Here is a 27,347-nt window from a genome sequence, read left to right as displayed (position 1 = left end):
TTGTATTCAAGTCATAATAGTGGCTGAAATCTCAGCAGTGATAGTCAACTCACTTCAGTATTTCTCACGTCCCCTGGCCTTTGGCCTTGTAAGGAAATTGTATTCAAATTTCAATGTTCTGGTAAAATGTAGCATGTGGAAAAGCCCTGATTTTGCTTGCCCTGACAATCTGTCAGGACAGGATTAGTGCTAATTCCTGTACTCATATAGGCTCTTTCTGCCTTCTCTTTTACATAACTAAGCGTAAGTAATCTTGTTCCCTTGGCAGCACAAATCTTCAAGAGTTCATTCCTACCAGTACTAATTACAAACAATTCTAATTAAAAATAAAACAGGTTGCTTTCAACGTTTACGTAGAGCAGTACAAAAAATAGTTCACTTGAGAAAACACAGACTAAAATAAATTTAAAAAGAAAACAAAACTATCAGGTGAAACAATTTAAAGCAGAGACAATGCTATTTTTTTTTTTTTTCCTATTTTTTTAATGGAGGCAGTGATGTATTCAAAAACTAACATAGAAAATGGCAGGCCTATTACTCAGAGAGATGCTTCTCAACCAACTGTCTGAATTTCACTTCCTACCCACTGTTAGGCTAATATCCTTACATCTGTGCTGGAAAGCCAGAAATCACTGCTAGTGCAAACTTATGTTTGCTATATGTAGAGTTATGCTATACTCTATGGGATGGCATTAACCACGTATGACTGTCTCTTCCATTATGGTTTTAATTTGTGCTGGCAATGTGAGCAAATAACAGATGTGCTTTTTTTTTTTTTTACCATTGCCACATGAAATTTTATAATAGATGCTTTACAAAATCATTTACAAAATGTAATATTTAATTACATAATCAGTAGTATTACAGAATACCATGAGTGTCCTAAAGGGATGTTTCAGAGCAGTTTTTTGACTGGCTTGATGACTGCACACAGCCCAGTGTTCACAGTGCTCACACCTTCATTCCCTGTTCAAAGAATGTCCTTTTTTATTTTAAACTAGGAGAAAAAAAAAATTGATTTTTGGCAGCAGCCAGAGCTTGTAAAAGAAGTGATAACAATGAATTTCTCAATAAATTTACAATGCTGCATCAACCTTAATAAAAAAGCTTAAAAAAAACCCCCCAACAATGTTAACGCAAGTCAGAAATGTAGTTCTGGATTCTTTTGTATTCAAAAGACTGCCATAAGAAAAAAAAAACCAACACATCTTCAAACACTAATTCTGGTATTCATCCATTTACGATACAGAATACGTGTGCTTCACAAATTTAGCGTGAGCAAACATAAAGAGCAAAAAATAAACACACCTAGCGAAGTTCAGTGCTAACCTCCAGTTTTGCCCTTCCTGGCAAATCCAGGTCCATGGCTGCCTAACACACCATGCTACGATGGCTCTCCTTGCAGGATCACCAAATTTTGTTTTGTTTAACAACATTCCAAAGTCACCCGGGAGTCACTGAAATATAAATACGCTTAGCCACAAATTTTTTCATTAGCTGCATCAGTGGCTAAGCAGCAGCAGAGCAAAGCAACCAAACATTTCCGTACTCACACACAAACCAAAAAAGTTGATACATTTCAATCCACTTTCCAAAGAGCTCATTTTCACATGACAGTCTTTACCAGAAGTTCCACAGTTTAAGTGCAACTGCTTTTCCCCATGAGCTCTAATGAGGACTTTTAAAGTTTCTTCCCCTCTCCCCCCCCCAATCACACTACACTTTCTTGCAAATTCAGTTGAAAACATTAAGGAGCAGAGAACGATTTTTTCTTTGTCTTAAGTACTGCCATAGGTATCATGAGGAATATTAACAAGCAACAAAAGAACAATGACTCGCACTAAAATAAACGCATTTGAAAATTGCAGTGGCGCACTGAAGTCGGCACAATTTCAAAAGAAAAGATCCTTGAATAAAATAAGACTTTTTATTAAAAAATACACAATGTTTGTATTCATCTATGAACAAAACTTGATTTCCTTCTAGACATGAGTCATTACAAATGGTCATCACTCACCTCTCCTATCGCTTCTGCCTGCGTTTGTGGATTTGTCAGAAGGGCAAGGGCAACGTCCTTCACATTTCACTGAGATCTGTTTTCCTGAGACACAAGCTTGGTATTCTAATTTGCACTGCAAGAGGAGAGAATGACTGGCATTAATATGAGCATCTTTTACAGTAAAAAGTACAGCTCCTTAGATATTTTGAAGTGATTTTTTGTAAAGTACTTGAATTTTCGCAGACACAAGTGCAAGGAAAAATGTTTGCAGTATATGATAAAGAGTCTGAGTAGATAAATGTATAGGTTTTGCTCCTTAAGCTGCCTACAGTTTCGAACTCAATTCAGGCACTAATGCATTACTGGTTTTAGACTGATTTGAGCACCTGTACCAAACAGAATTAGGCTGCATTGGTTTTATTTATATTACATGAGCAAACAAACAAGGCATCAACATTCACTATCAATAGAAAGGAATTAAGAGAGCTCTATTATGGGATTTACAACTTTTTTTGCACTTTCAAAATGGCATTATTATGGTAAAAAAAACAAAACAACAAGTAACACAGAAAACTGTGGCTGATTTTCTAGTGGCAGTTTTTCTAATATAGAAACTGATTCACCTGTATGGTTCTGATCCATGGATTTAGAGTTCTGATTCACAAACCTTGCAAAAATTAACTAAATCTAACCAGGAAATGGAATTGTCAGAAATATATAAAACTAATATAGTTAAGATCACATACACAGAAAATAATATTTTGTCAGTCTACTCAAAAAACTGCACTTCTATTTCAAAACAAGTTCTTGACATAAAGATCTGTCTGTAAGATTACCAGCATACTATCAAGAAAAATGAAAACAAACAAAGTAGTATTTGAAAATGCACATAGATAAGGAAAGGAAAAGAGCAAAGTGCTTATGTAGAACACTTCATCCTTGAACAAAGGATTGAAGATGCCTCATTAGTCAGATAGAAGACAAATAACAAAAAATTGGAGGACTCAGAAAAACATTTCAAGTGACAAAAAAAAAAAAAAAAAAATTATTTTTTATGCACCACAAAATTTCAGGAAAAAATAATTTAAGAACTTGTGACCTATATTCCCTGTTCTGTTTAGGTATGTAACATCAGTTTAATGCAATCATAGCACACAGACAACAGGATTTCTGGCAAATCCTCAAGTCCAAGTTTCTCCTGCACAAAAATGAGGAAGGAGTTGGGGCACACACTGTAGCTATATAAAAGATGTTTCTGAAAGGTCCGATGAGGTTTCCACTAGTATGCAGACAGAATGACTTGAACACAGTTCATTCCTGAGATTTTATCAACTTTTAACACTGCTGCACTTCTAATTTTGTCACACTGCCATGCAGTTCTCCATCTGAACTTCACCACGCTGAAATATTTTTTTGCACCATTCCCAGTATCCAAGAGAGGACATATTAGAAGACTGAGAGTATCTCAAATGTTGTGCACCTACACAAAACCATAATTGCAGCCCAGTTCTGAATTTGCTACCTTTACTCAAAAAAAGGCACACCTGAAGACAACATGGCTAAAATAATCTTCAATTCGACAAAACAAAACACTAAAACAGATTTGTATGCTTTCATACAGACTTCTCTGTATGAGAAAGCCAAGGATAGGTTTGCTCTCAGCATCGAAAGATGCTGAGATGTGCAACTCTTCCAGTTGAAAGTACTTCTTTACAGAAGCTGACTGTGACTAAACTGGCTACTCTACTGTGTACCTGGAAGTACTGGAAGGTACCACGATGCTCCTTTCAGACAGCACATGATGTAAAACCCATATTTTAATACATGAAATAATCTGCAGTGTCAGTAGAACAGATCATAGTCTGAATTCAATATGTATTTCTGCTCCCTGCTTTAAGATCTGAGAATTTTACAGTCCTGTCTTAGTAGATAAGGAAGTCTATAAACACTTTGCTTTCAGGATGCTTACAAAAAAAAATGCATCAGGCACTCAGTCCGTTAGCAACTGAATTCAATGAGACCATTTAAAACTGGGCATACAAATTCTGTTTATTTAAAATACTGGCAATCAAACATGAGGAGTATAAAACAAAGAAATATATTTCGATGCTCCTTTGTTTAAGACTCCTGTATTTGCACTTTGTTTCACTCAAGTGTTGCTGAAGAAACTAATAAACACTTGAAAATCACCCCAGCCAACGTGATAGGTATGAAGTATGAGTTGAGTCCTCTGAATTAATTTTCTTTAAAGGTGCTTGCTTCATTTCATTTTGAAAATAACATCGCCCTCTTAAACGTAAAGAAAAATATTGCCTTGCACCTGTCATGGACACCGATACCTGAGTGAGTGTAAGGTCAATACACACCAGTTCTAACTCAGCATTCCCATTCACAGTTACACCAGAATTTCCATGCACTGGACTCTTTCTATGGACAGGTGGGCAGAGTTACACTCTCCATCTCCAATAACAAGGCAAAATCAAAGTGCTTGCACAAGCCAGAAATAAATCAATAGGCTTTTCCAACAATTTAACAGCAGCAGCTAACGACTGCAGGAGTATGATTCTAGCTCAAAATTCATGTCTTTGCTCACTAAACCAACAATGCACTGGGATATCACAAAGACAGCTCAGGAAACCAAAGGCAGGATAGATATCTCAATGTTCAGCTCAATCAATTGGCAGCAAAGCAGGTAACACACCTGAAAAAACTTCAGAGAAGAAGAAATTTATGACATAGAGAATATGAGCACACAGTGAAAAATAGATATGCACTACCAGCAGAGGAAATATTAGGAACACGACAAAATTTTTTTTAGATTTTGGGGAAAAATATCTGAATACATGAAACAGCAGAGAAACACAGGAACAAAACCATGAAGTATAACATCACAAACAGAATCAAAATGGTTTTCATTTATTCATCTTTAATATTGACTTTTTATACGGGGAAAATATATCACTGAGCATTTTTCAAGGAATTCATCTTTCGTAGAATTACTTAATTTGATTTCATGAACAGCTGACTATTTGTGCTATTTTCACCACAATCCATCACGTGCATGAAAAGAATCCGTTTTACATTGTAACACACCTAGCTTTTTATTTTTCTATCTTGATTCTCTGCACGGGAGTTTCAGTATGTCTCATCTGTATGTCTGATTTTAGGGCCATTTCAACTGTTCGAGTTCTTGCATGTCTTGTTTCAAGACAGAATAGCTAGCTATTTCCTACTCATAAGCACTATGCATCAGCACACAGCTTTGAAAACAGATGGAGTCTAAGTACCACGTCAGGGTCTCATAGCAGTGTATTTCAGGATGAAAAGTTCCTCATATCTGTACTCTTAAGTTTCCCATCTGATGATGCAATTTGTTTACTTATATTCTGTTTCAAAACCTGCTCAGTAGTAAATGGACCCAACATTCTTAGATTTACCTTAAGTAGTTGTTTGGTGAACTAGAGACAAGCAATTAAGATCCGTGGGAAGAACATCAAAGAATTTATGTCATCTCTAGACACGACTCATGCAGCTTTACTGTTATTACAGTAAAGATGAGAACAGTTATATTTCTGGAACAATTACTATGTACTTCATTTTGAAATACATCAGCTCTGTTGTTATAACTACTCTCATAGAGTTGGAAAGATTAAATGACAGTAATAGATTTCATTAAGCTGTGCTACCTTCCAATCCAAAGAGCTACCTGTCAACAGCTGCCAAACCAACCTCTGTATATTCTGTATAAAAAGACTACTTTTGCCTCAAGATGGAAAAAAGTATTTTCCATGGCAAAACTATAAAACCATGGATACATAGGGAAATTAAAAAACAGTAAAATAAAAAGCATGTATTTAGGGGTACATGCAATTGTTATGAATAGAAGAACAATACACATTTTCTTAACAGTGAGCTCACTGAAGAATCCCACCTTCTCTTGTATTTGTATGTCAAAGAAATTCCGGGTAGATATCACAGCTTCCATACATACTTACTTACCTTAGAATATCCCCAAATCAAGTTCCTCTGACCAACTGATGTAATTTTCAAATGTGAATGACAGTATGCATGCACACATATGTGGAAGACTGTGATCAAACCTGTGACTTGGGAAAACTTTTTGACTGAAAGATTGCAGTAAATCTCCACAGAAAGGAGCATTATGTCAATCAATATCAAATACGAACAGGTAAAACCTCTCTGCACAGTGAAAAACGAATATTCTGAGGATATTTTTGTGGTTTAGAACATTGAAACTTAGTAGAATTTGAACTAACTGAGCAAACCTGAAGCTGCTGAGAAACTGTTAAGGGTAGAAAATGCACGATCAGTGCAGAAATGAATGAAGAAAAAAAAGAAATAAGGAAAGATTATTTCAGAAATTACAATATGATTTCTGGGAAATACACTGAAATAAATACTCAAATAACTTGTAAGCACTCAGAAGATGAAAGGAGATGAACAATGCTACAGAGTTTTGTCAGAGAAATAGTAATTGATCTAGCTTCACTCTATGGAAGCATTTCTAGAAAACAAAGATAAAATAGAATTCAAGTAGTTTGATTTTGCCAGCGCTTGTCATGCTCTCTTGCACTGCAACCTTGTAAGCCACACCAGAAAGCACACTCACTATTTGTACAATCATGCTGAATGATGATGACAAAACTAGCTAAAAGTGATTTTTAGATAAAGCAATCAATGACTTGCAGTCATGAAAGGCTGCACTGGAAGCAGATTTTCACAAGAGTGTATCACAACCCTAGAACTATTTTGTCCCTTCTTTAATGGCTAAGGAGGCATAAACATGCAATACATTTTCATAACTTTGGAATACACAAATTTATTAAAAATATTCATAATATTGAAAAAGGCTGAAAATACAATGTAATTCAGAAAATTGCTGTTCCTCTTTCAAGCATACATAGTAATCAACTTGAACGTTCAAACTAAAGAGTAACTGGCTAGAATTCCATTCCAAAGGGAAAAAAAAAGAATCAAGTGATCACTGTCAACAATTGCACAGTCTTTAAGAAAAATGTCACACTATAATGTGTAAACAAGACCGTAGCCTACAAAATGTGAAACAATTCTGTACAGCTCTGGTAAAGACTGAAAGAATGCACCTTATTGCAGCTTCATGACAAGATTTCAAACAGGTCACGAGCCCACATGAAAAAGTCAGAAAAAACCCCCACAAACTAATAGTTATAACCAAAGGCCTAGGAAAAAACATAACTGGGAAACCAGCTCCAGCACTAAAGGTGTTCAGTCTTGAGAAAAGAGGACCCGTATAATAGCTGACAAATAAAAGGTATCTGAAAGGTATTCAAAAAGAGTAGCATGGTAAAAATGTTACAAGAAATAATTGCCTCAAATTGATGCAGTAGAGTTCTAGATTAGATACCAGGAAGACTTTCTGTTAATAAAGTAGTGAGACATTAAAATATTCTGTTGGAAAAGCTTATTGAATCTTAAGCATTGGAATCTTTACAACCATGATTAGATAAGTCTGTCACGAATGACACCTGTGTAGCTTACCTTGCTTTGAAAAAAATGGATCAACCAGGCAACGCAAAGCTTGCTGTATGAGAAAGCATAGGATAGGTTTGCTCTCAGCATCGAGAGACATACTTGCATGATGTGCAAAGAAAGAAGAAGCAGGGAGACTGCATTAAATTAGATTAAATCAGTATTTATTCTGGTCCAAGGATGTTTGATAATTTAATTCAGAAAAAACTGATTTGTTTAGTACTAAGCCAATATTTTTTGCTTTTCTGGACTCAAAATATGGAAAAATTTTCTCTGGAAACTCAAAATACGATTTGAGAACACAGTAGATATTTTTAGATCCAACTAGAAAAGATAGTAGTTGAATATACACATTCCTTTCGATGTGAAATGTGAAGAAAATGATCCTTAAATTGCACAGCCTAATCTTATGAATAATTGGCTTTAATTTATCTGCAACACAGTCTTCTGTCTGTAAGACAACACTCATATCACATAGAGGGACTATGATGAGACAGTGTATGCTGGTTGCTATTTGCAGACTCTCAAAAACCACAGAGAATAGAGATACATTACAAGGAATGTAGTTTAACTGTGCAACTACTACGTAATAAGAGATGTTAGACTGTGCTGAACAAAGCAGAGCTAACAAATGACTGATTAGATAATGAGACACAAGCCTACTCCTTGTTTTAAGTGAGGGAAAGACTTGAAAAAGAAACAATAACAACTTAAGCTAAGATTGCACTGTATGTCTATCCGAGAAGAAAAACAAGCAGTGCTTGCACATGAGCTTTGGCATTTCCCAGTCTGCCATCAAGCAGCTTTTTCTCATAGATTTAATCCTATCCATTTTGAGAATACTTCCTCAGTGACAAGATAATGTATTTTTCCACAACAACGTTGTTTACTTAAGAATATCTATCAGCTTTTAAACTAACTAATTAATGCCAACTATTGAAGATACATACAATTGCCCTGGAAAGCAAGGAACAGCAACTCATGCACTTGAGCGGTCTGCAAATACTCCCACCAACTCCTCCTTTTCTTCACCTTACACACTGGGCAACTAGAGACAGATCTGACACACTGGTAGCATGAGATCCAACTCATTGATGCCATCTGCCAGAGCTTTCACCTCTGTCACCTATACTTATTGCATCCATCACATGCTTCAAGCCATGGCAACACCATTAGTCCTTAGTACTGAAAGCCTGAAGTCAGGTTAGATATGTCAACACACCCTTCTCAAGTATACAAACATAAATTTGCAGTGTAGAATAAGATATAAAGTCTTTCTTGATGCAATGAGGCATATATAAATTAAAAAGAGGCTTTTTACAATACCCTTCCATTAAATGCCAAGCACTTAGTAAATTACCTTTTTGACAGCCTCTAACTCACACAACTGTAAAAACTGTTTCATCTTTGAAAGATAGCTGTCACTTGTAATTGTACCTTGTATGAATAATAAGAGCTCTTTAAAAGTCCACGACTCTTCTGTATGTGTAAAATTAAACAGGTTGTGCAATCTAAGAAAAAAATACACTGATGAATAATTAAATTCAAACTCATTCGATACTAGTCAGTTCATATGCTAGAAATACCTGAGTACATACACTCACAGAGGGAAAAAACAGTTGACAGATTTTTTTTGTTATTACTACCAATTACGGTCAGGGATTATTGCTCTGACACCAGCCACTGAGAGAACATAAGAGGCCCCACTTCTGACTCCTCGACTTTTCCACACTCTCATTCTCCCTCAGCTCTAACCAAGATTTTTAGAGCACAAGAGGAGAGAATAAGGGGAAACTAGGGTTATCAACAGGGACTGGAGAATTCCAGAACCTTAATACTGTAGTCTACAAGCTGTAGACCACAGCACTCAACACCCATCAACTGAACGTCCATGGGTCAAGCAGAGAAACTATCCGTTACAGTACAGACAAATTGAGTGGCTGAAAGAAGTGAATTTAGAATATCTACACATTCCTACAGTAAAAGCTTACAGTTCTTCTTTCCATATTTTCTAGATGAACATGAATGGGTGATAGGAAGGAGATTTTAGCATGATGCAGTCAACAGGATCTCTGAGAAAAGATCTCTTGCTGGAATACAACAAAGAAGGCTACTCAAGAATGAAATGTTAAATATTTCTTCCAGCATAATTATGTCTCGTACTAATAGAAATCTCTCCCACAGAACTGCACATTACTCCACCTTCAGAGATCTGTTTTCTCTCCATTTTTAGAACATGATGTCTCTGTCAGTTGAGCAGATAATTACTCCATACCACTAAGCAGTACTGATTATTTCAACTTCATTTTGTGCAATTTTTTCACCCCCAGAGTCCTATTTTCCGATTCTATCTCAATTTCAGGAAGACTACACTTGCCCAAAATTTTGCTTTTATTGCATTTTGTGCAAATTTCTATTGTGGAATTATGGCCTCAGATTTCAATGTCCTGAAGTAAAATAGGTAAGGAACTACAATGTACTGTAACTGGATTTGTCACTGCTATCTCAAATGGGGTGAGAAGGATAAAAAAGTGCTTATTAGTCTGGTAATGTTCCAGATCCATGAAGTGTTAATTGATATGAAATCCAGAAGAGGGGTAAAGTAATTCAATACTCAAATGGCAGATACAAAGCAATACTGCTGATACCACTCCTTTTCTTGTGTTATCACACATTAGGTTACCTGAGAATGTAAGTAAAAACATGTCCAGATTTTTTGATATAATGGTAGGTCCAATGTGGAAATTGTTATTATGCAAATCTGTAATTCCTTAGGAAAAGCAGCTGAGAAGACATAAGTAATTGCAACAGAGCTTCAAACTAAAAACAATCAGCTAGACTGATATGCTAAGATACAACATTTTCAAGTAATTCAAGAAACTAGAAACTAACCTGTAAACTTACTTGTGAAGTGTCACATACAGATCTACAAATGCTTTCAAATTGTTTTGCCAGCAACTGACCTTTCTATAACAAGACGTTAATTATGTGTGTTACTTACCCAAGTAATAGGAGTTTGGGTAAAAAAAAAACTTTTCCAGCCAATAAATTACTGTTTAAATGAAACTAACTGGAGAAGCACCAATTACGAAATCACGCAACTAGCGTTTTCGCCAGAGAACCAAAGGACCGATATTTGTTGAACCAAGACTCTGGGCAGAGGAAATCTTCTGTGTTTGAAAGAACTGTTGATGCACTGCTTCTGAAGCTACGAACTACAAAAAAGCCATTCAGATAACAAAATGAAAATCAGTATATAGTTTTCATTCTTTACTCTTCTATAGCATTTGCCTGTTTTCTACAGCACTATACAGTGCAACAGTGTAAAAACAAAAGCGTAAAATTAAGCCAACTAACCACTCAATCCTTTTTTGGACTCCTTAAAAATATTAACTCACAGAAAGAAGCAGACAGATGCCTAATGTGATTATTTAAAATTAGATACCTACCTGCCTTTGCTTTCATAGATGCTTCTGAGGCATATGCTGCTCAGGAGCATTTGAAAATCCTTCTATGCATCAATTTGCTATTTAAATGACACACCTTTGTTTTATACACAGTTCCATTTCAGACAGTCATTTTGGCAGACTGCCCCTCTGCTGCCATCTGTCACACAGCAGCAAAATGTAATGGGACGTTGTTGGGAAGGTTTTGCCTTTACTGCCATACCACCAACATCTGCCTCTCATCTTGTGGGCCAACTTAATAAAATAGGAGGCGTTACTTTCGGAGCAGCCCCTATACATACCTCACCACCTTGTTTTACATGTTTTGCAATCATTTTACATTTTGAAAAAAAGAACATGAAGTTTGCTTAATGCTAAACAGCAAAACCACATGATATCCCAATTTAAAACATGCTATTTCCAGTAAATATGCTTACAGGCTTTATTATAATTCCCAGAATCAGAATCACACGATTCATTACGATCATTTTCAGTCTAAAACAATATATTATCTAATTTTCACGTTAGCATTTCAATATTCCCTTGAGGACAAATTCTGCAAAAGACAAGATTCTTCAAATTTGTATTAGAACATACTTAGAGTAGGGGTTTTGTTTTTATTTATTTTTAACAAAAGGTGCAAAACCAGATAGCTATATTACTCCCACCTATATTTTCTTCTTCTGTTATTGGCTTAATCTCTATTATAATCTCTGAGAGCTTAAAAACAGACTAACAGCCTACTGTAAACACGCTTGAGATTAGAAATTTCACTTTCTGAATTATTTCTAACTATTATTTACTTCAATCTCTAATCTCAATTGCTTTCCTCCATATTACCTGTTCAAATTCCAACATCTAACGAGCTCCATTTTTGAAAATTCACCATAATTTCTAACAGACACAAGCTACAGATCCATGGAATCTCACTCAACTCACTCAACAAGTACAGAAGACTCTTGGTCTACCTTCTTTCTGGCATTCATAGTTTTGTGACTTGGAAAAAATCTCTGGAGAGACTGAAAAAATAAAATAATGCTTTGACAAAGCTAACCTTACAAGTTCCCACTTCAAATGAAAATGAATATTCAAAGAAAAGATAAAAGTGCAAGTTAATTCTCCCAAATCATCGTAGAAACAAATGAAAATTTGGGTTTAAAACCTACCAAGAAAGACCTTCAGCAATCCTCAGGTGACGTGCAGATTTCTGAGTAAAAGCAATAACTAAGTAAGAATACAGAGAAAGCATGGATTTTGCTTTTTGTTTTAAAAAATCTGCTCACAGTTCATTAGCATGCATAACCACTTCATTTTTAATATCATATATTTCCTACTATACTGGCTGATTACATTACTAATTAAACAAGTTGAATTTATCTAATTATATCTAAGTTGAAATATTTATAAAATTATATGTGAGCTAAAATATCATCTGAAGAGTATGCTCATTAGACTTCAATTACAGGAAATATAATTAAATTAACATGTACAGACTTGGTTAGTCCATGTTAGGCTATACTGCCCAAGTCTAAGACATTTAAACTATACTGGGTCAACAGAAAAAAAACCTGTGTACTTATATTCTGGCAAAATCCTGAGCATTATAGTATCATCCCCTTTCAATCATACCTTTCAATTAGACATTCTCAGATTTTTTGTTGTCATATTGCCACCTCAAATCTCCATTCTCTACATTTTGACCACGTAAGAATGTACGCTAAAATTCATACTACTTATTTCAGCCTGAAATATTAGGCTGCAAATGCTTTCATTAAAGGAAATTCCTTCATAAAATTCCATAATGGTTCATTATTATTTTTCATCCAGTCCAGGAAGAAATAGCCTTGTTGTATAGGTGGCAGTTGATTGTCCAGAACACAGCAGCTTTGCTCTAGATGACATGCATCTGCATTTCAACTGAAGGAGATATTTCTTGCATACAGCCACACAAAACTGTACTTAAATCTTTCTATTTCTTGCTGTCAGTACTTCATTTATAAAATACGGAACGTTTTCCATGTTCTAACCTCATCAAATACACTAATTAAAATTAGGACACAAAGCCTGAAGTCATGATCCAAATGAAGAGACAGAGCAGCAAGTCTTTCTAAGCCAACACACTCTCCCAATCAGTCCATGGTGATCTATGGATTTTCCATTCTCTCCTTTGATACAGAGGATATGCTACTGATATTCAGTCACATTCTGCAGATCCCCATTTCTCAGTTTCACGTGGTGTTCAAATCTGTTCTTCGATTTTTTAAAATTATTTTACTTGCATATTTTCCTTCTGATTTACTTGGGATTTCACCCAAGAGTGCATTTGTTTAGTAAGAAATACTTGGTCTCTCTAGGATCAAGATTAATGTAGAAAAACAAACAAGGGAATAGAAACATAGGTTTGTGTCTGCAGTATTTCACGGTGTGCTTTCCAAAATTACAAATACAAAAATAGTGATCCTTAAAAGTAGGCTATTGCTGATACTGTACTTCACTGAGATGCACTAACTTGGCAGGACTAAGTCTTTTCTCTGACACAGCACAACTCGTAGACAGCACTGCTGGTCTAAATTTTACTTACGCTGTCTGATGTTATTGCTTTACACACAGTTATTTCAGTTTCTTGCTAAGTGTTAGAATGACCTACATGAAGAGTGTGTATAATTACTTTTGATAGAAGCTGAACACTTTGTTCTGTTTGATTACTAAATTTAATTAGAAGTCCTAGTAAATTTTCATTTGAACAATTCCACTTTCTCCTGTCATTTTCACTTTTCAGTTCTGCAGCTTTGCGAATGCTTGCTGTTCTGATAATTGTCAGAGAAAAATCAATACAACTAAGTTAGCATAACTTCTTTTGGGCCTGCTACTCACACATGGCTACAAAACCACTCTTACAGGGAAAAACGGAATTAATTTTTAAGAAAATTAAAGATTGCTCAAAAGAGAGAAATAAATTGCAGCCAATCAACACTTACTAGACTTCATATAAGACAGTTTTTTTTTAATGATTCTACTCTGTGTCTGCAAGATAGTATTTGGAAAATGACACCTTCTAAACCCTAGACTTAGTTATTTCTGTAACACATAGCAAACTGATAAATGTCTTTGTTGATACAATCTCTTCCATTTCATTGCATATTTGCAGCACCTGCATTATCTCAGAGGACAATTTCCACCAGTGATAACAGTGAAAGACAAGCCACGTTTTGGATGGCCATGCAGATATTCACAAGCATGGCATGCAGGTTCTTGTTCACCACTAGCAAAAACGCATAGTTACCGGCTGACTATGTTGAAAGATGTTTTTTGTAGCTGAGAAGTTGCTCTATCAAATGGTGTTATTGTGCTTTTTGCATCTGTTGTGGTTTCCACGTAAACAAAGAGGAGGCTACCCTTCCGGAGCGACTTACGTATCCTCTACTACGCTGGGCACACTGTTTGAGATTTTCTTTCAAAGAATTATCGCTGTAATACCTAAACTATTTCACTGGGCCGAGACCTATGATGGTTTTCTGATTTGTCATTTGCGACTTCCCATCTCATTTACTTTAATCCCATTCTTATCACAGATTGTCTGCCATTAATGCTCAAAATTTGTGCCCTAGGTTGACACCATCTTGCTTGATCCTCAGTGCCCTGAAGTGCTCCCTCTTTTCCCTTAAGAAAAAAAAGAAAGCAGTCCCAAGATCACAAAAATCCCCTAAATCCCCCCTCTCCAGTTATAATTCTATACCCTTCTCTCCACTGAATCTAAGCCCACTAATGAGCTGTTGCTTGGTAAACTGGAGACAATCCCCTCTTTCCATTCCCTTCTTGTAACTGACAATTCACCACCGCCATCTCCACTCCTTTTCCAGGTGCATGAATGTTTCAAATGGCCATATAAACACTATTTACTGTACCTTCATGCTCCAGATCCATCCTTCCACTGGTCTGCTTTCCAAACTGTTATCTGCTCCACACCATCACATACCACACCAGTGTAACAACACCAAGGGCAGTTCCTACATTCAGCCTCTATTCACATATTTCTGTAAGATGTATAGATTCTCTTCCAATTAGGTCTTGGAGCACAATTATCCTGTTTATTTCAGCTGTAATTCCAACTGCACCATTTTCAATCTTATTTTCCAATGATGAACTGCTGCTGGTTAAAAGCTGCTCAGAACGTTTCCAATGCAATCTAGCAGATTCAGAAAACTGAACTATCATTTAATCTTCACTTGATCTGCTTGTTCTTGTTTTGATGGTGGTCTTTTTGTCAGTTTACACAGAAATGTAAAAATTCAGATTTCCATGAATAATTTCTGAATCTGAGCTCCTTCTGTATTCATTATTTTTATCAGTATACTGGTGCTGTGATATGAAAAATATTTAACACTCACAGAGGTTTCACTTCCCCCTGTCAACTTAACCTACTCTTTCACTATTTTGTGCTTATAGCCTAGATTGTTTCTGTAGTAGAGAAAACAATATTGTTTTTAAAAATAACTTCAAGGCATTACATAGGTCAAGGCTTAAACTTTTTTTTTTCAGTCCATAAAGCAGAATTTCTTTTTTAGCTGAAGTATTAATGTTTATGTACACTGTAATGTACGTGCAGTACATAGTTCTATATTAAACTAACATAATACCCTGGAAGTGAAAAAAAGAGCCCAAATTCAATTACTGGCAGTATAAACATGTCATCCTCATCTAAGAAATACTGAGCTACTCAGAATTTCAGAACACTGAATGTTCTATTAAGTATCTTATCATCTAAGGTGTCATTTAAGGTGTCACCTCAATTTCTTACAGCTTTGGCAGCTATTTATTTTGAAAGCAGTTGATAAGAAGATATCAGTTAAAGTATAATTTGGGATTATTAGTACACAAACCTATTTGGAAAAACTGACTAAATGAAGTGAGCAAACCCTTCTAACACTTCTCTGACTGACTTTTTAAAATATCATATCCTATCACTTCTGGTTCCAAACAAAACTTCAAGCATTACTGGCAAAAGGCACTGATTACAAAGACTGGAACACCACACAATCTCCATCTGGTTTGTTAGCATTAGTCTTTCTTTTTAAACATTTAAAAAATAAACATGGAGCTTCCAGCATTTCTGTGAAAATCAGTCTAACCTCATAAAGTTTACTTGATGCATCAATCAGACAATATACCTTTTATCATGCTGACTAATAGTGAATCGTATTCAAGAAATTGTCTTTTTCTCTCTTTCCAGCTGCAAGTCTGTGGACCAGTATGTTATAGAGAGATTTATTTCAGATTACATTTTGTTTCTAAGGATAGTAGGTAAACCTTAAAACTTATTTATTTTGGCTATGTTTCATTTAGGTCTACAGCTGAGTAACAACGCACATAAGAAATAACCAGTGTATTAGATTAGCTCTGTACACTAACTGACAAACACGCAGGTTTGTGAATATTACTTCCATTTACCATAACAAATTAGATCAGTCATTAAAATATCTGATCACTCCTAAGATAACATTCTGATCACGTAAGATAACAACTGGGAGTAATTTGAATAAAATATTCATAGACAAGTCATCGACAAAGAGTACCTACGGTTTTAGAATAACTGTTTCTGAAGCAGAAAGGAATTGCCAGTAGTGCAGGCATGTGTCCTGAAAACTCAGGAAAAGCTAACAAATAAATCAATCGATTTAACATTCCTAACAGGGTAATGATTGAAGTAAAAGCAAGGATTTGAAATGTTGATACTTTTACGTTCTCTCCAAACAAGCTCTTGTATCTAACACACAGCTTCAATGTGCAGATCAAGTGAAGTCTTAAACACATCTGAAGTCAATATAAACAGCACCAATTTAAAAAAAGAAATAAAAAATGGGATGTCCCTAGAATTTAGGCTTATGAAAAACAATGAACAAACAAACAAGCATTAAGTAAGGAACCAGCACTAAACTCCCTCTTTTGCAGACCATCTGTTTCTCATCCACTTTCGCCCCTCTAAAAGACAGAAGGACCATAATTTGAGGGTCTGCAGTACTTGAATAAAACATCCACAACTTTGTCAAGTTAAGGATTCGTATCCTTTTGCTTGCTCTTCTGTATCTTCTCTATCTTAGTCTGAGAACAAAGATTAGATTCATTATTTTTGTGAAATAACATTTTTTATGCTACTTACACCCACAACATTGTCGTCAATATTACGAAGTGTTCACATAAAGCAGAGAAAATACTTCATAAAAAATTCATTGTGAACATGAAAACAACTGAAGCAAATCATTGACAGAAGACCTAGAACTTACTGCCAAGATGATTCCATAATAAAATCATAGGGAAACTAGCATATTCCAATGAAATGACTTACATGATATTTTCCTTTCAAAATGCTCCAATCATTGCTCACAGATCTTCTTTAAGGATATGTTTTGTTACAGTGGGGCTACGTGCAAATCACCATTAGCCTAAGAAATACAGGTTCAGCCTATTATTCTGATGTGTGATCTTTATTTTTTTTTTCCTTGTGGTATTTTCCAAAGTCCTGCTTATAATATGCTACAGCATTAGTGAATTGCTTCAAGCATCTCAGCCATCACCTTATCCACAGATACACCAGCTTCATTCAGTCCATGAATAGAGAAACTCAGAATGTAAAACTAGACTAAGGAAACTTAAAACACACATATTCTTTAAAAGCTATTAACCACAAGCTGTGTAATAATGCCACCCTGGCAAGAAAACTGTCGGGTCTCTTTATGCTGAATTTCTTTGCACGTAATAATTAATGTTCACTTTGATAACTCAACATGTTAGCCTGCAAGTTTTATTTCAACATTCCTGTACTGTTAATAATTAGTATTTCCTAAGTGCTCTTTTTTCTCTATATTGACTACTGGTGAATAACTGTGGTCTGAAAGCACGGAAAGCCTTAATACGGCCTGTTAAAGACCAGTATGAAACACAGCAACCTTAACTGACCTCTGATAAGCTCAATTCACAAGTTAACCTTACTCATGTCTACTCATTATAGTCTCTTTTTTCCATTCCAAAGCAAAAAAAACCCCAAGATTCATGAAATATCCATAGTTGTATAATTTTATAAAATCATTTGCATGGGTTCGGCCTGAAAAGGGAGATTATAAGAACATGGTGTCCCACTCGGATAAATGCAAGTTGCTGGCTGACTTACCATTTACTGACTTATTTTCAGAAAATATATTGCACATTTTGACACGGTCATTGACAAATGCATTATAAGCAAAAGAAAATTACTATATAAACTCCTGCTGGAGTTTGATGACAGACACCATGAAAATAGACTTTGCCTGGAGTAAAACATTCATATTAACATCAACTTTAAAAATGACTGCCCTTGAAATAACCTTGCAGAGACCTCTACTTAGATGCAACTCCACCCCTGGATTTCAGAACATAACACCACCGAAAAAAACCATGTAATCTTTACAATAATGCATAGCTGCTGTCATTAACTTTTTAATTTTTTTCTTCAGGCTTTCTCCTGCTGTAAATTTAGACTCTACCATTATGTGGTAGTGAAATATGAAAGGAAGAGCCCTGCAAACACACTCTGATGCCATGTTCCCTTTGTCTGACATCCATTCAATGGGCACAGAGATTGAATAATATGTACTACTAGAATGACTGCAGCTCTGACAATGCACTGGAAGGGAAGCAGGGTACATCTACTTATTCCATTCTTTTCTCACCATTCTGTTTAAGCAACACATCCCCACCTTATCTTTAGTATATTAATTGAGTAAAAATGTCTGCAACTCATCATTATTTATAGACTTCTGTGTATCTCCTTCAGACAAGACACAGAGAAGCCATTAAGGTTACTTTTCACTCACAGGACTGTTCAGAATGCAACATTAATGAAGTTACCTGATTCTAAATGGATCAATTATTCCTGATTAGTTCAGTGGGCTTCAGATACCTGGTATTGAGAGTTTTTAGTTTAATTTTTAGAGAATTTTCAGTTTAAATTAAGATTCATGCACACTGTTCTTTAAGTGTTGTTGTTGTTAAAGAAAAATATGAGGTTCAAGATAAAAGCACAAGAACTGTCAAGGTGGAGAAAATATTAGTTATACCCTGATTTTTTCTTTCTTCTACTGAAAGTTTTAAGGAAGATGCTAAAACAATCCATTTGTTTCCAGCATTTTGAAGTCTCCCAATTTCCTAGTGACATCTGTAAGTTTGAGCTGAGCGCTGTACAAAAGCAGGCTCATGGCTTTTTGAGCTTCAGTGTGACCAAAATCTTTTCTCTACAAAAAACAAGTTAGACTGACCAAAGCGTTTTTGAATTATTATTCTGTCTCCAGATAGGTATGACAGAAAACTCCTAAAATCGGAAAAGTGCTGATGAAAGAAGTGACGACAGACAACAATTACTTAAATTACTACTTTTTTTTCCTCTGCATATTGTACATCTATGCCTTTGGGCTTGGAATAGGAAGCATCCTGTCAGTGGCCAACAGGAATATCTGATTTATGAGGTTTACCTGACCACAGACTGAGGACACACAAGACATTTCTTCCTCTTCAAAAACCATGCCTTGGTGTCTGTAACAAACACATTTCAGTGGAGCTCTGCTACGCTGCAGAGCACTGCTGCACTGCGCTTCCTTGGGCACTGCTGTTCTGTACTGCTTGGGATTTGCCACCATTTTGACTTTTTGTCTTAAGATGCACTAGTGTTGCTGAAGGAAGTGAGGAATATATTTAAAACAAATAAACGTAGATTTGTTTTACTATACAGTATTTTACATTCCAAGAGCTGGAATTGAAGTGAACATTGAAAGTATAATTCAGTTCTGTATTTAATTCTTACCTGAGAAGAATATGTGTGACCATCTGATCCACAAACAGGATTGGTATAAACTACTGGACACTGCTTGCAGTTTGATGAAATGGGACCACCCCTCCACTGTTTATGGCCTAAACCAGCCTCTTTCATACTGTAAGTAAACAAAAAGTATGTAATTCTGATAAGCAGCAGTAGAAATAGAACATAAGCAGTGTATTTTAACGAGCCTTCATAAACAATAAGCCATATATTATTTCAGCCATTAAGTAAAGTGCTGGCAGTCTTTACTGTTTGCTACATGCTTTTTTGCTATCATACCATACTCACTGTAGCTATACTTGGTACCTGCATGTAATTTCTAAGACATCTTGGTAAAAAAAGATAATTTATATGATGCTTGACTTGTATTGTATTTGCTCATTTTTTTCTTATTGAATAGTATGAAGAGAGCTATTATTTTATCTAGAGTTTAAAGAGTTAGCATTTACATACGATTAGATGTTACTACAAGAAATTCAATAGAAGCAAGTGGTCCTTCAGAATACTGTTTAGCTTACTTTGACAACTGTCTTTCACAGATCGCATTTCTCAAAATTCAGATTCCACCAAAGGTAGAGTTCAAAGTTAAATAGAAGCAGCTTGCTGGAACACAGATTTGAACTGCACGTGTTTGTATATACGTGCTTGCATGCATGTATCCAACCATATGCAAACATACAAAACCAGATTTTAACACAGACAAAAAGCTATACTGGCCAGTTTAAAGACTGAAATACGAACTAAGTTTTGACACTTCATCAAAATACTCTCCCAGCCTTCAGTAGCTCCTATCATACAGCTACTCTCTAAGAAAAATGTTTTCTTCTGGTTGCTCTAAATTAACAGTTATTTCACTATGTTTCCGTATGCTTTTTGCACCTGTGAAAGCATATAACAACCACTCTGCCCTGAAACACTTGTTTTATGAGAGCTGCCTAATTCACAGACTGACCTACAATACACCTTATACACTAATGGCTTCCATATAAATAAGAAAACAGAACAATAATTATTTTCATTCTGTTTCCTGCTTGGAATCTTCGTCAAAAATCTAAAAATGATCATGCTTAGGACTCAGCAGTAACTTACCAGGATACAACAAAGCAGTTAAGTGTTCACACTCAAAAAATTCAAATCAAATCTTTAATGGAGCAGAACTCTTTCAGTTCAGTTCACCTACAGATCATCAGCAACTGTTCTGCTAATTAGTCATGAACCACCTCCGGAGAAGAACTTGTCAAGAGTAATAAAATGAAATGGAATGAGAAAAAAAAAAAAAAACTTGTCCTCTGTTGTTATGATGTGCAGAGTAAACGTAAGCAAATAGCTTGATGGTAAACTGGTAATGATCAAAAACAAAATGCCATTTGTTGGTTACGCTGATGTTTTTACGCTATCCTTAATTATGTCTGCAAACACAGTCTTTAAAAAGAAAAAGATCAGGTGATTTACATATACATGTTTACATTTGGATTTTGTAGTGACTATATTCCAAGCCGATTCAATTACATGTAGCATAATGAGTGGAAAAAATCTGTATAGGAAGTACAAAAAAAGGAAAGAACTCAAAGACATTGCTAATTCGTAATAACTACCAATACTTTCTGCTGGATTGCTTTGTTTGAAGGCTAAACACACACCATTTCATTTCAATTAAAGAAAGGTACAGGTGAACAGCGCTTTTGGTTATATAGAATGTGTGGCAATCATCTTATTACTGGGGCTCCTCTCACTTGACTTTTTCCAGCCTAATGAGATGGCTGCATCTTCCCCTTACTGCTTGTTTCTTCTGTAAGTTACAAATTTCCACAATCGTCTCAGAAGCCTGAGATAACTGACAGGGTTAGGGAGTCCCAGCTATCAACCCACTGTAATTTCTGTTCATCTGAGCCAAGGTAACTGTAAAACACTGCATAAATCAATCGCAAAAATTCCACACATCAATAGAAAGAATTTTGATCTAAGTAAGAACCAGCAATTGGAAACAGGACTTCTGAGCTACACAGAGGCTGCTGTTGTGCGTGGTTTCTCAAGACCAGTACAGATGACAGATTTTTAGCTTATCTGTCCTCACAATCATATCAATACCCTCAGTGGAATTTACAGAACAAATAAAGATGGCAATAGAGTGGGAGAAAGGCACTTCCAACTGAGGAAAAGGGATGAGTAAAATCATCAAAAGGAAGAAAAGAGTTTGATGTCTCAGAAAGGATCACAACAGTGCTGGACACCGGAACGAGCAGAGAAAACAAATCACAGGTCTGTGAAGACAAGCAGAGTGGTGAGCAGAACATAGCCAGAAAGATCACCTTCTCTCAACCAGCCTCAGACATAAGATTTTAAATGCGAGCTATCCCAGGCCATTCACTCAAGGCTGTAAAGTTTCCTCTTCTACAAACAGCTCTCCTGAGACCTTCAGCAAATCACTCCCAAGATCTTAGCTTCCACGTAACTAGTATAATTTCCCTATAAAACAGAAGCATCTGTGTTTTCCAAACTCTAGATAAATAATTTCAATATAAATAAACTATAAATCATGTTAGTCTGGAGATTCTGAGTCATGCAAATGCTCTAGACAGACATATGTTCAGAAGCTTTAGTAAGAAAAAAGGTTTTGTACTATAGCTGCTCAGCTATCGGACCATCAGTAGATAACCTGGCAAGAAAATAAGAAAGTCAGTACAAAACACTTTGAGTACCAGGTACGGTGTTCAAAACACTTCATAAAATCTATCAGTACTGACTTAAACTTACATATCCTAACATTTCATTTCTCCCTTATGTAATTCCATCAAGTTTGTTTCCCTTGACTATTCGTTAGTGCTCTCACAGGTTGTTGGTTTTTTTGTGTGGGCTTTTTTTCCCCCACATAGGCAATGACCATACATACAAATTGCTTACATGCAAATAATTAAGAAATGATTATAATGATAAAAATCATCTTGAATTATAAAGCACTGTTGCATGAATGTGATATAAGGATACAGGAAAACAGCTTAAAGAGAACATAAACAATTTCAGTTACAACTATGCATTTAAAGCAATATATTTTTATGCTTTAATATGTTAGAGGAAAATGACCAGTAAACAAATCAGTTACGTCACTGTAAGAAAACACTTCTTTCTTCCTTGTATTTGTTGTTGTTTTCTGTTTTTTGTTTTTTTTTTTGTTTTTTTTCCATTTGATAAGCAAGGACATCCAGATCATCACAACTTGAAGTTACTTAAATTCTGCCATTTAATTTTGTGATTCCACTGCACTCACTAAAAAACTACCTGCCCCTGTTAGTTAGTTGCCACAATAAAAATAAGAAGCCATATACAAGACAATCTCTTCCACTCACACATTTTGTACTTCTTGATTTCCTGAAAAACCACTTGGGGATCTCTCTAGCAATGAAGTACTAAATACAGAAGCTCTGCCCCCTCTGATACTGCTGACACCTAGTGATTATATTCAATTTATGGGTTTTAGTTCACCAACAACACTTCTGATTACATTAACTTGCATCAACCAAATTGCACATATGCTTTTAGACTGCATATGCAACTGCATGTCTGGAAACATAATTAGGCAATCTGCTCAATTACTGAAGCCTATGTACCTGTTTGCATACATAAACTTACCTTTCCGTTTATACATTGATCACTCCTCCAAATATTTCAAGAATGCTAAAAATAACACTGAATATTTTGCTGCATGCTACTAACATAAAATGCATTGCTGTCCAATTCACTTGAATGAACGTGATAGCTTAAAGCTAGATTTGAGAATCCTCAGATACAGATCTTCAAATGCAGACTGATAGAAACAAATTCGGGTTAGTAAAGAATTCACGTTTCAAGGAACTCTTGCAATTTTCCTCTGACAGCTATATTTGAATTTCTTAGATATTCTTAGAATTACTCTGATTTAGAGACTGATTATGTTTTGCGGTGGCCTTTGAGAGACACAATCAGGCTGTGTCACATTAACATAATTAGAAAAAGCACTTGCGTTGCCAAATCCAATTTGTTTTTGTTAGACCTGACTGAATTTCCTTCAAAATTCCTTTTTCATGGGGAAGCATCCTAAAATAAAACTACAGCTCTCAGTGTTTCTCTCCAGTGACAAAAGCTGATGAGCTGCAGGCAGCTCAGTACCACACTGATATTCAATCATTCCCCTCAGAGGGACGACGGAGAGAACTGGGAAACAAGTAAAACTCACAGGCTAAGATAAAGACATGGGACATAAAAGGAAGGGGAAATAACAACAATGATAAAACAACACAGAAAGTAAGTGCTGCACAACACAATCGCTCGTCACCCAGCAACTGATTCCTAAACAGTCCCAACCAGCAGTAGTGGTCCCAGCCAACACCCCCAGTTTCATCACACCACATGATGCCATATGGTATGGAATATCCCTTTGTCCAGTTTGGATCAGCATTGTTCTGTCCCCTCCCAGCTCTCTGTGTACCTCCAACACTGCACTGGCTGAAATATCCTTAGCTCTGTGCAGCACCTGCTCAGCAACAACTAAAACATCAGTGTGTTACCAACACTGTTTTCCTCTCAAGTCCAAAACACAACATGGTAGCAAATGCAGTACACAAAATTAACTCAACGGCAGCTAAAATTACAACACATAGTCATTTCTTGAGTGTTTGTCTCTACACTATTTTCACTTTTTCATTACTTTGCATTATTTGTAACGCATTCAAGAAGAATTTGTCTCAACTCTTACTATCTCCTTCCATCTACTTGTAATAACAAAATATGTTCTTACTTAATACAGTTTCTTGCCTTGTTACATAGTTTCACTACTTTCAGCAGTATTCTGTATACTTTTGCAAAGCAAAGACATCATTATTTTATTCTAAATATCTATGTAGGTCACTCCGGAAGTAATGACCTCTATTTGTTTTCTTGGAAACTACAACAGATAGAAAGAAGACAATATTACTATTTGACAGAGCAAATTCTCAGCTACAAAACACTATTTTTCAACACAGTCAACATGATTAGCTATGCATTTTTGCCAGTAGTGAACAAGAGCCTGCATGCTGAGCAATGCAAAAAACCTGCACCAGCATCGCTGCTAAGGAAGTGTTATTTATTCAGTCCATCTTTCATTAGTCTGAATAGACAGAAGTCAGAAGGTGCCAAATCCAGACTATCTGGTGGGTGTGATCAGATAACCCAGCCAGGATAGCCAGTGTGCTCCATGAACTTGAAACTGATATAGAGCCAGATGCTACTGCGTTTCAAGAGAAATGCTGTTGTCTTCTCTGGCCTGACTCTGTAAGTTCTAGCCTTCAGCTCAGCCAGCATCATGATGTAGTGATCAGAGTTGAAGTTTTATCCGTGTTCCAGAAGGATCATGCCTTTCCTATCCCAAAAGACAGTGCACATCACTTTATCTGCTGAGTTCAGCGTCTTGAACATTCCCTTCAATGGGGAATTCACACGCTGTCACTTCAGGGACTGCCATTTTGACTCTGGCCCATAGTAGCACCACCACGTCTCATCACTAGTAGTGATGTGACCCAGGAAGCTATTACTTTCAGCCTCCTACTGGTTATTACCTGCAATAGGTACTCACAAACTTGCACACAGTCTTCCTTCTGTTCCTGTATCAACATCCGTGGGACCCACCTGGCACAAACTCTGTGATATTTCAGTGTTGCTACCATGGTTCCCAATGCACTGAAGCCAACGTGCAGCTCTGTGCACAGTATCCTGGTCACAACCTGCTGATTTTTGTGGATGAGCTGATCAACTTCCTCTTCATCTCATGGTGTCACAGCTGTGTGTGGCTGTCTGGAACATGGCTTGGCACCCCTGTCACTCTGCTGAAATGCACCACTGTCTCACTGTGCTCACATCCACTGTTTGGTCTCCACCAACATCTATTAAGCACCAATGAATGTCAATGGGTGCCATTTTTTCTGCATGGAGAAATTCAGTGATACACCTTCGTTTCAGACACACTTCCACATCAGATGCCATTTGTCACACGGCAACAAAAAGCAACGGAAACGCTTAACTTAAACTGCTGTACCACCAACATCTGGTATTGTGAGCCAGTATAATAAAATAGGAGGCATTCCTTTTGGAGCAGCCCTCGTATAAAAAAGAAAATTAAAACCTTAAAAACGTTCATGTGTATTTTTTAAAAAGTTATAAGTAACACTGCTGAAATTTGCCCTCTATCTGTGCCACTTGGACTGTCTGAAGTTAGCTAGTATAGCATTTTAATGAGAGGGAAAAGCATTGAATGCATAGCAACACAGAAATGAGTTTTCATTATTTAACTTACCTGTTAAATAATAGTTGCATGAGAAGTGAAAGGAATTTTAATATACAAATACCTGAATGAAGAATTTTGCACCAACCTTTTTTCCTTTTTTTTTTTTAATCAAACAATACAGGCATTTCTAGAAGCAATGTGTTGCACATGATTATGTAAACTACTAAAAGCTTAGATGCTTTTTTTCATGGCTTTTTTGCTAAGAAAAAAAATATGATTTCAGATGTTGAAGCACGCAAAGATCCTATTTACAGATAGTACTGTACATGTTTCTCTTTAATCTCCCCAACTACCCCACTTGTCATTTACATATCCAAGCACTGATGAGCATGTATTTTCCTACCTCTCCATTACAATATGATTTACAAAGAAATAATATTAAAAGACTTGAATCATAGTCATTACACGTTATGCTAGTTTTCTGTTCACCACTGTCACACAGCCAGATTTTTCAGGAGACATGCATGTACAAATATTACAATGAACATCTAATATATCAAAATGAGGACAAAAAACCAAGACTTAAGGTAATGAGCAAATAATGGGAAAATAAAGAGAAAGAGGCCTGACTTAGAGACTAAGACTTATAAAGACCTTAATTTCCAGATGGTAGGCTGCATGCATATGCTGCATTAAAAAAGCCATTCCTTAGTGAGAGAATTGTGTTGCAATCTCAAGGAAGAATTGACCTCTTTAAAAATTTCTTAGTATTCCTTCCAATCTGTAACAGATGGTAACTCTTCTGAGCTTAATATCTCCCAGTCTCCCATCCCAGGTGCAGCTAGTCTTTTAAAAGTTATGCTTAACTTTCTTTTTTTAGTTAAAGATCAAAGACACAAAAGAGATGTTCAAATATTACCTAGAGACAACAGTAGAATGTAGCTTTGTTAAAGGATTAAGATAGTTGTGTGACACATTTTTCTACATGGTATAAAACACCATCACCCCAGAAGACATTTAAATTACGTATTGGTTAATCTGAAGAATATTTTTTATAGTTCTTTTGATGTTTTTTTTTTTTTTTTTTTTTTTTTTTTTAAACACCCCTCACTTCTTCCAACTTCCCTCTTAAGTACTGTTAGCACTGCAGTAACAGTATTGATGCCACTTACAGACTTCACACGCAGCTGATGTAAAGCAATAATCTTACTTCCCATTGCAGGTGATAGAATATGCAGACACACATTTAAAGTACAAAAAGAATATTTTTCTGAATGCCCCAGGTTTAAAGGT

The 27,347-nt window shown here is 35.9% G+C and overlaps 1 protein-coding gene across 1 annotated transcript in view; it reads right to left on the bottom strand.

Annotated features, from left to right (window-relative positions):
* SPOCK3 (SPARC (osteonectin), cwcv and kazal like domains proteoglycan 3) overlaps nt 1-27,347 on the bottom strand; it is a 158,249-nt gene that overhangs the window by 39,925 nt on the left and 90,977 nt on the right. Inside the window, exons 4-5 of the mRNA XM_042829762.1 lie at nt 19,805-19,931; nt 2,018-2,132 (exon numbers count right to left, since the gene is read on the bottom strand). Coding sequence (XP_042685696.1) covers nt 2,018-2,132; nt 19,805-19,931 — 242 coding nt within the window. The remainder of the gene's footprint in view (nt 1-2,017; nt 2,133-19,804; nt 19,932-27,347) is intronic.

The sequence above is a fragment of the Centrocercus urophasianus genome, unplaced genomic scaffold, assembly GCF_019232065.1.
Source record: "Centrocercus urophasianus isolate 14NV4802_14NV808 unplaced genomic scaffold, USGS_Curo_1.0 seq_32, whole genome shotgun sequence".
Taxonomy (NCBI): Eukaryota; Metazoa; Chordata; class Aves; order Galliformes; family Phasianidae; genus Centrocercus; species Centrocercus urophasianus.
This window is presented reverse-complemented; position numbering and strand designations above follow the sequence as displayed.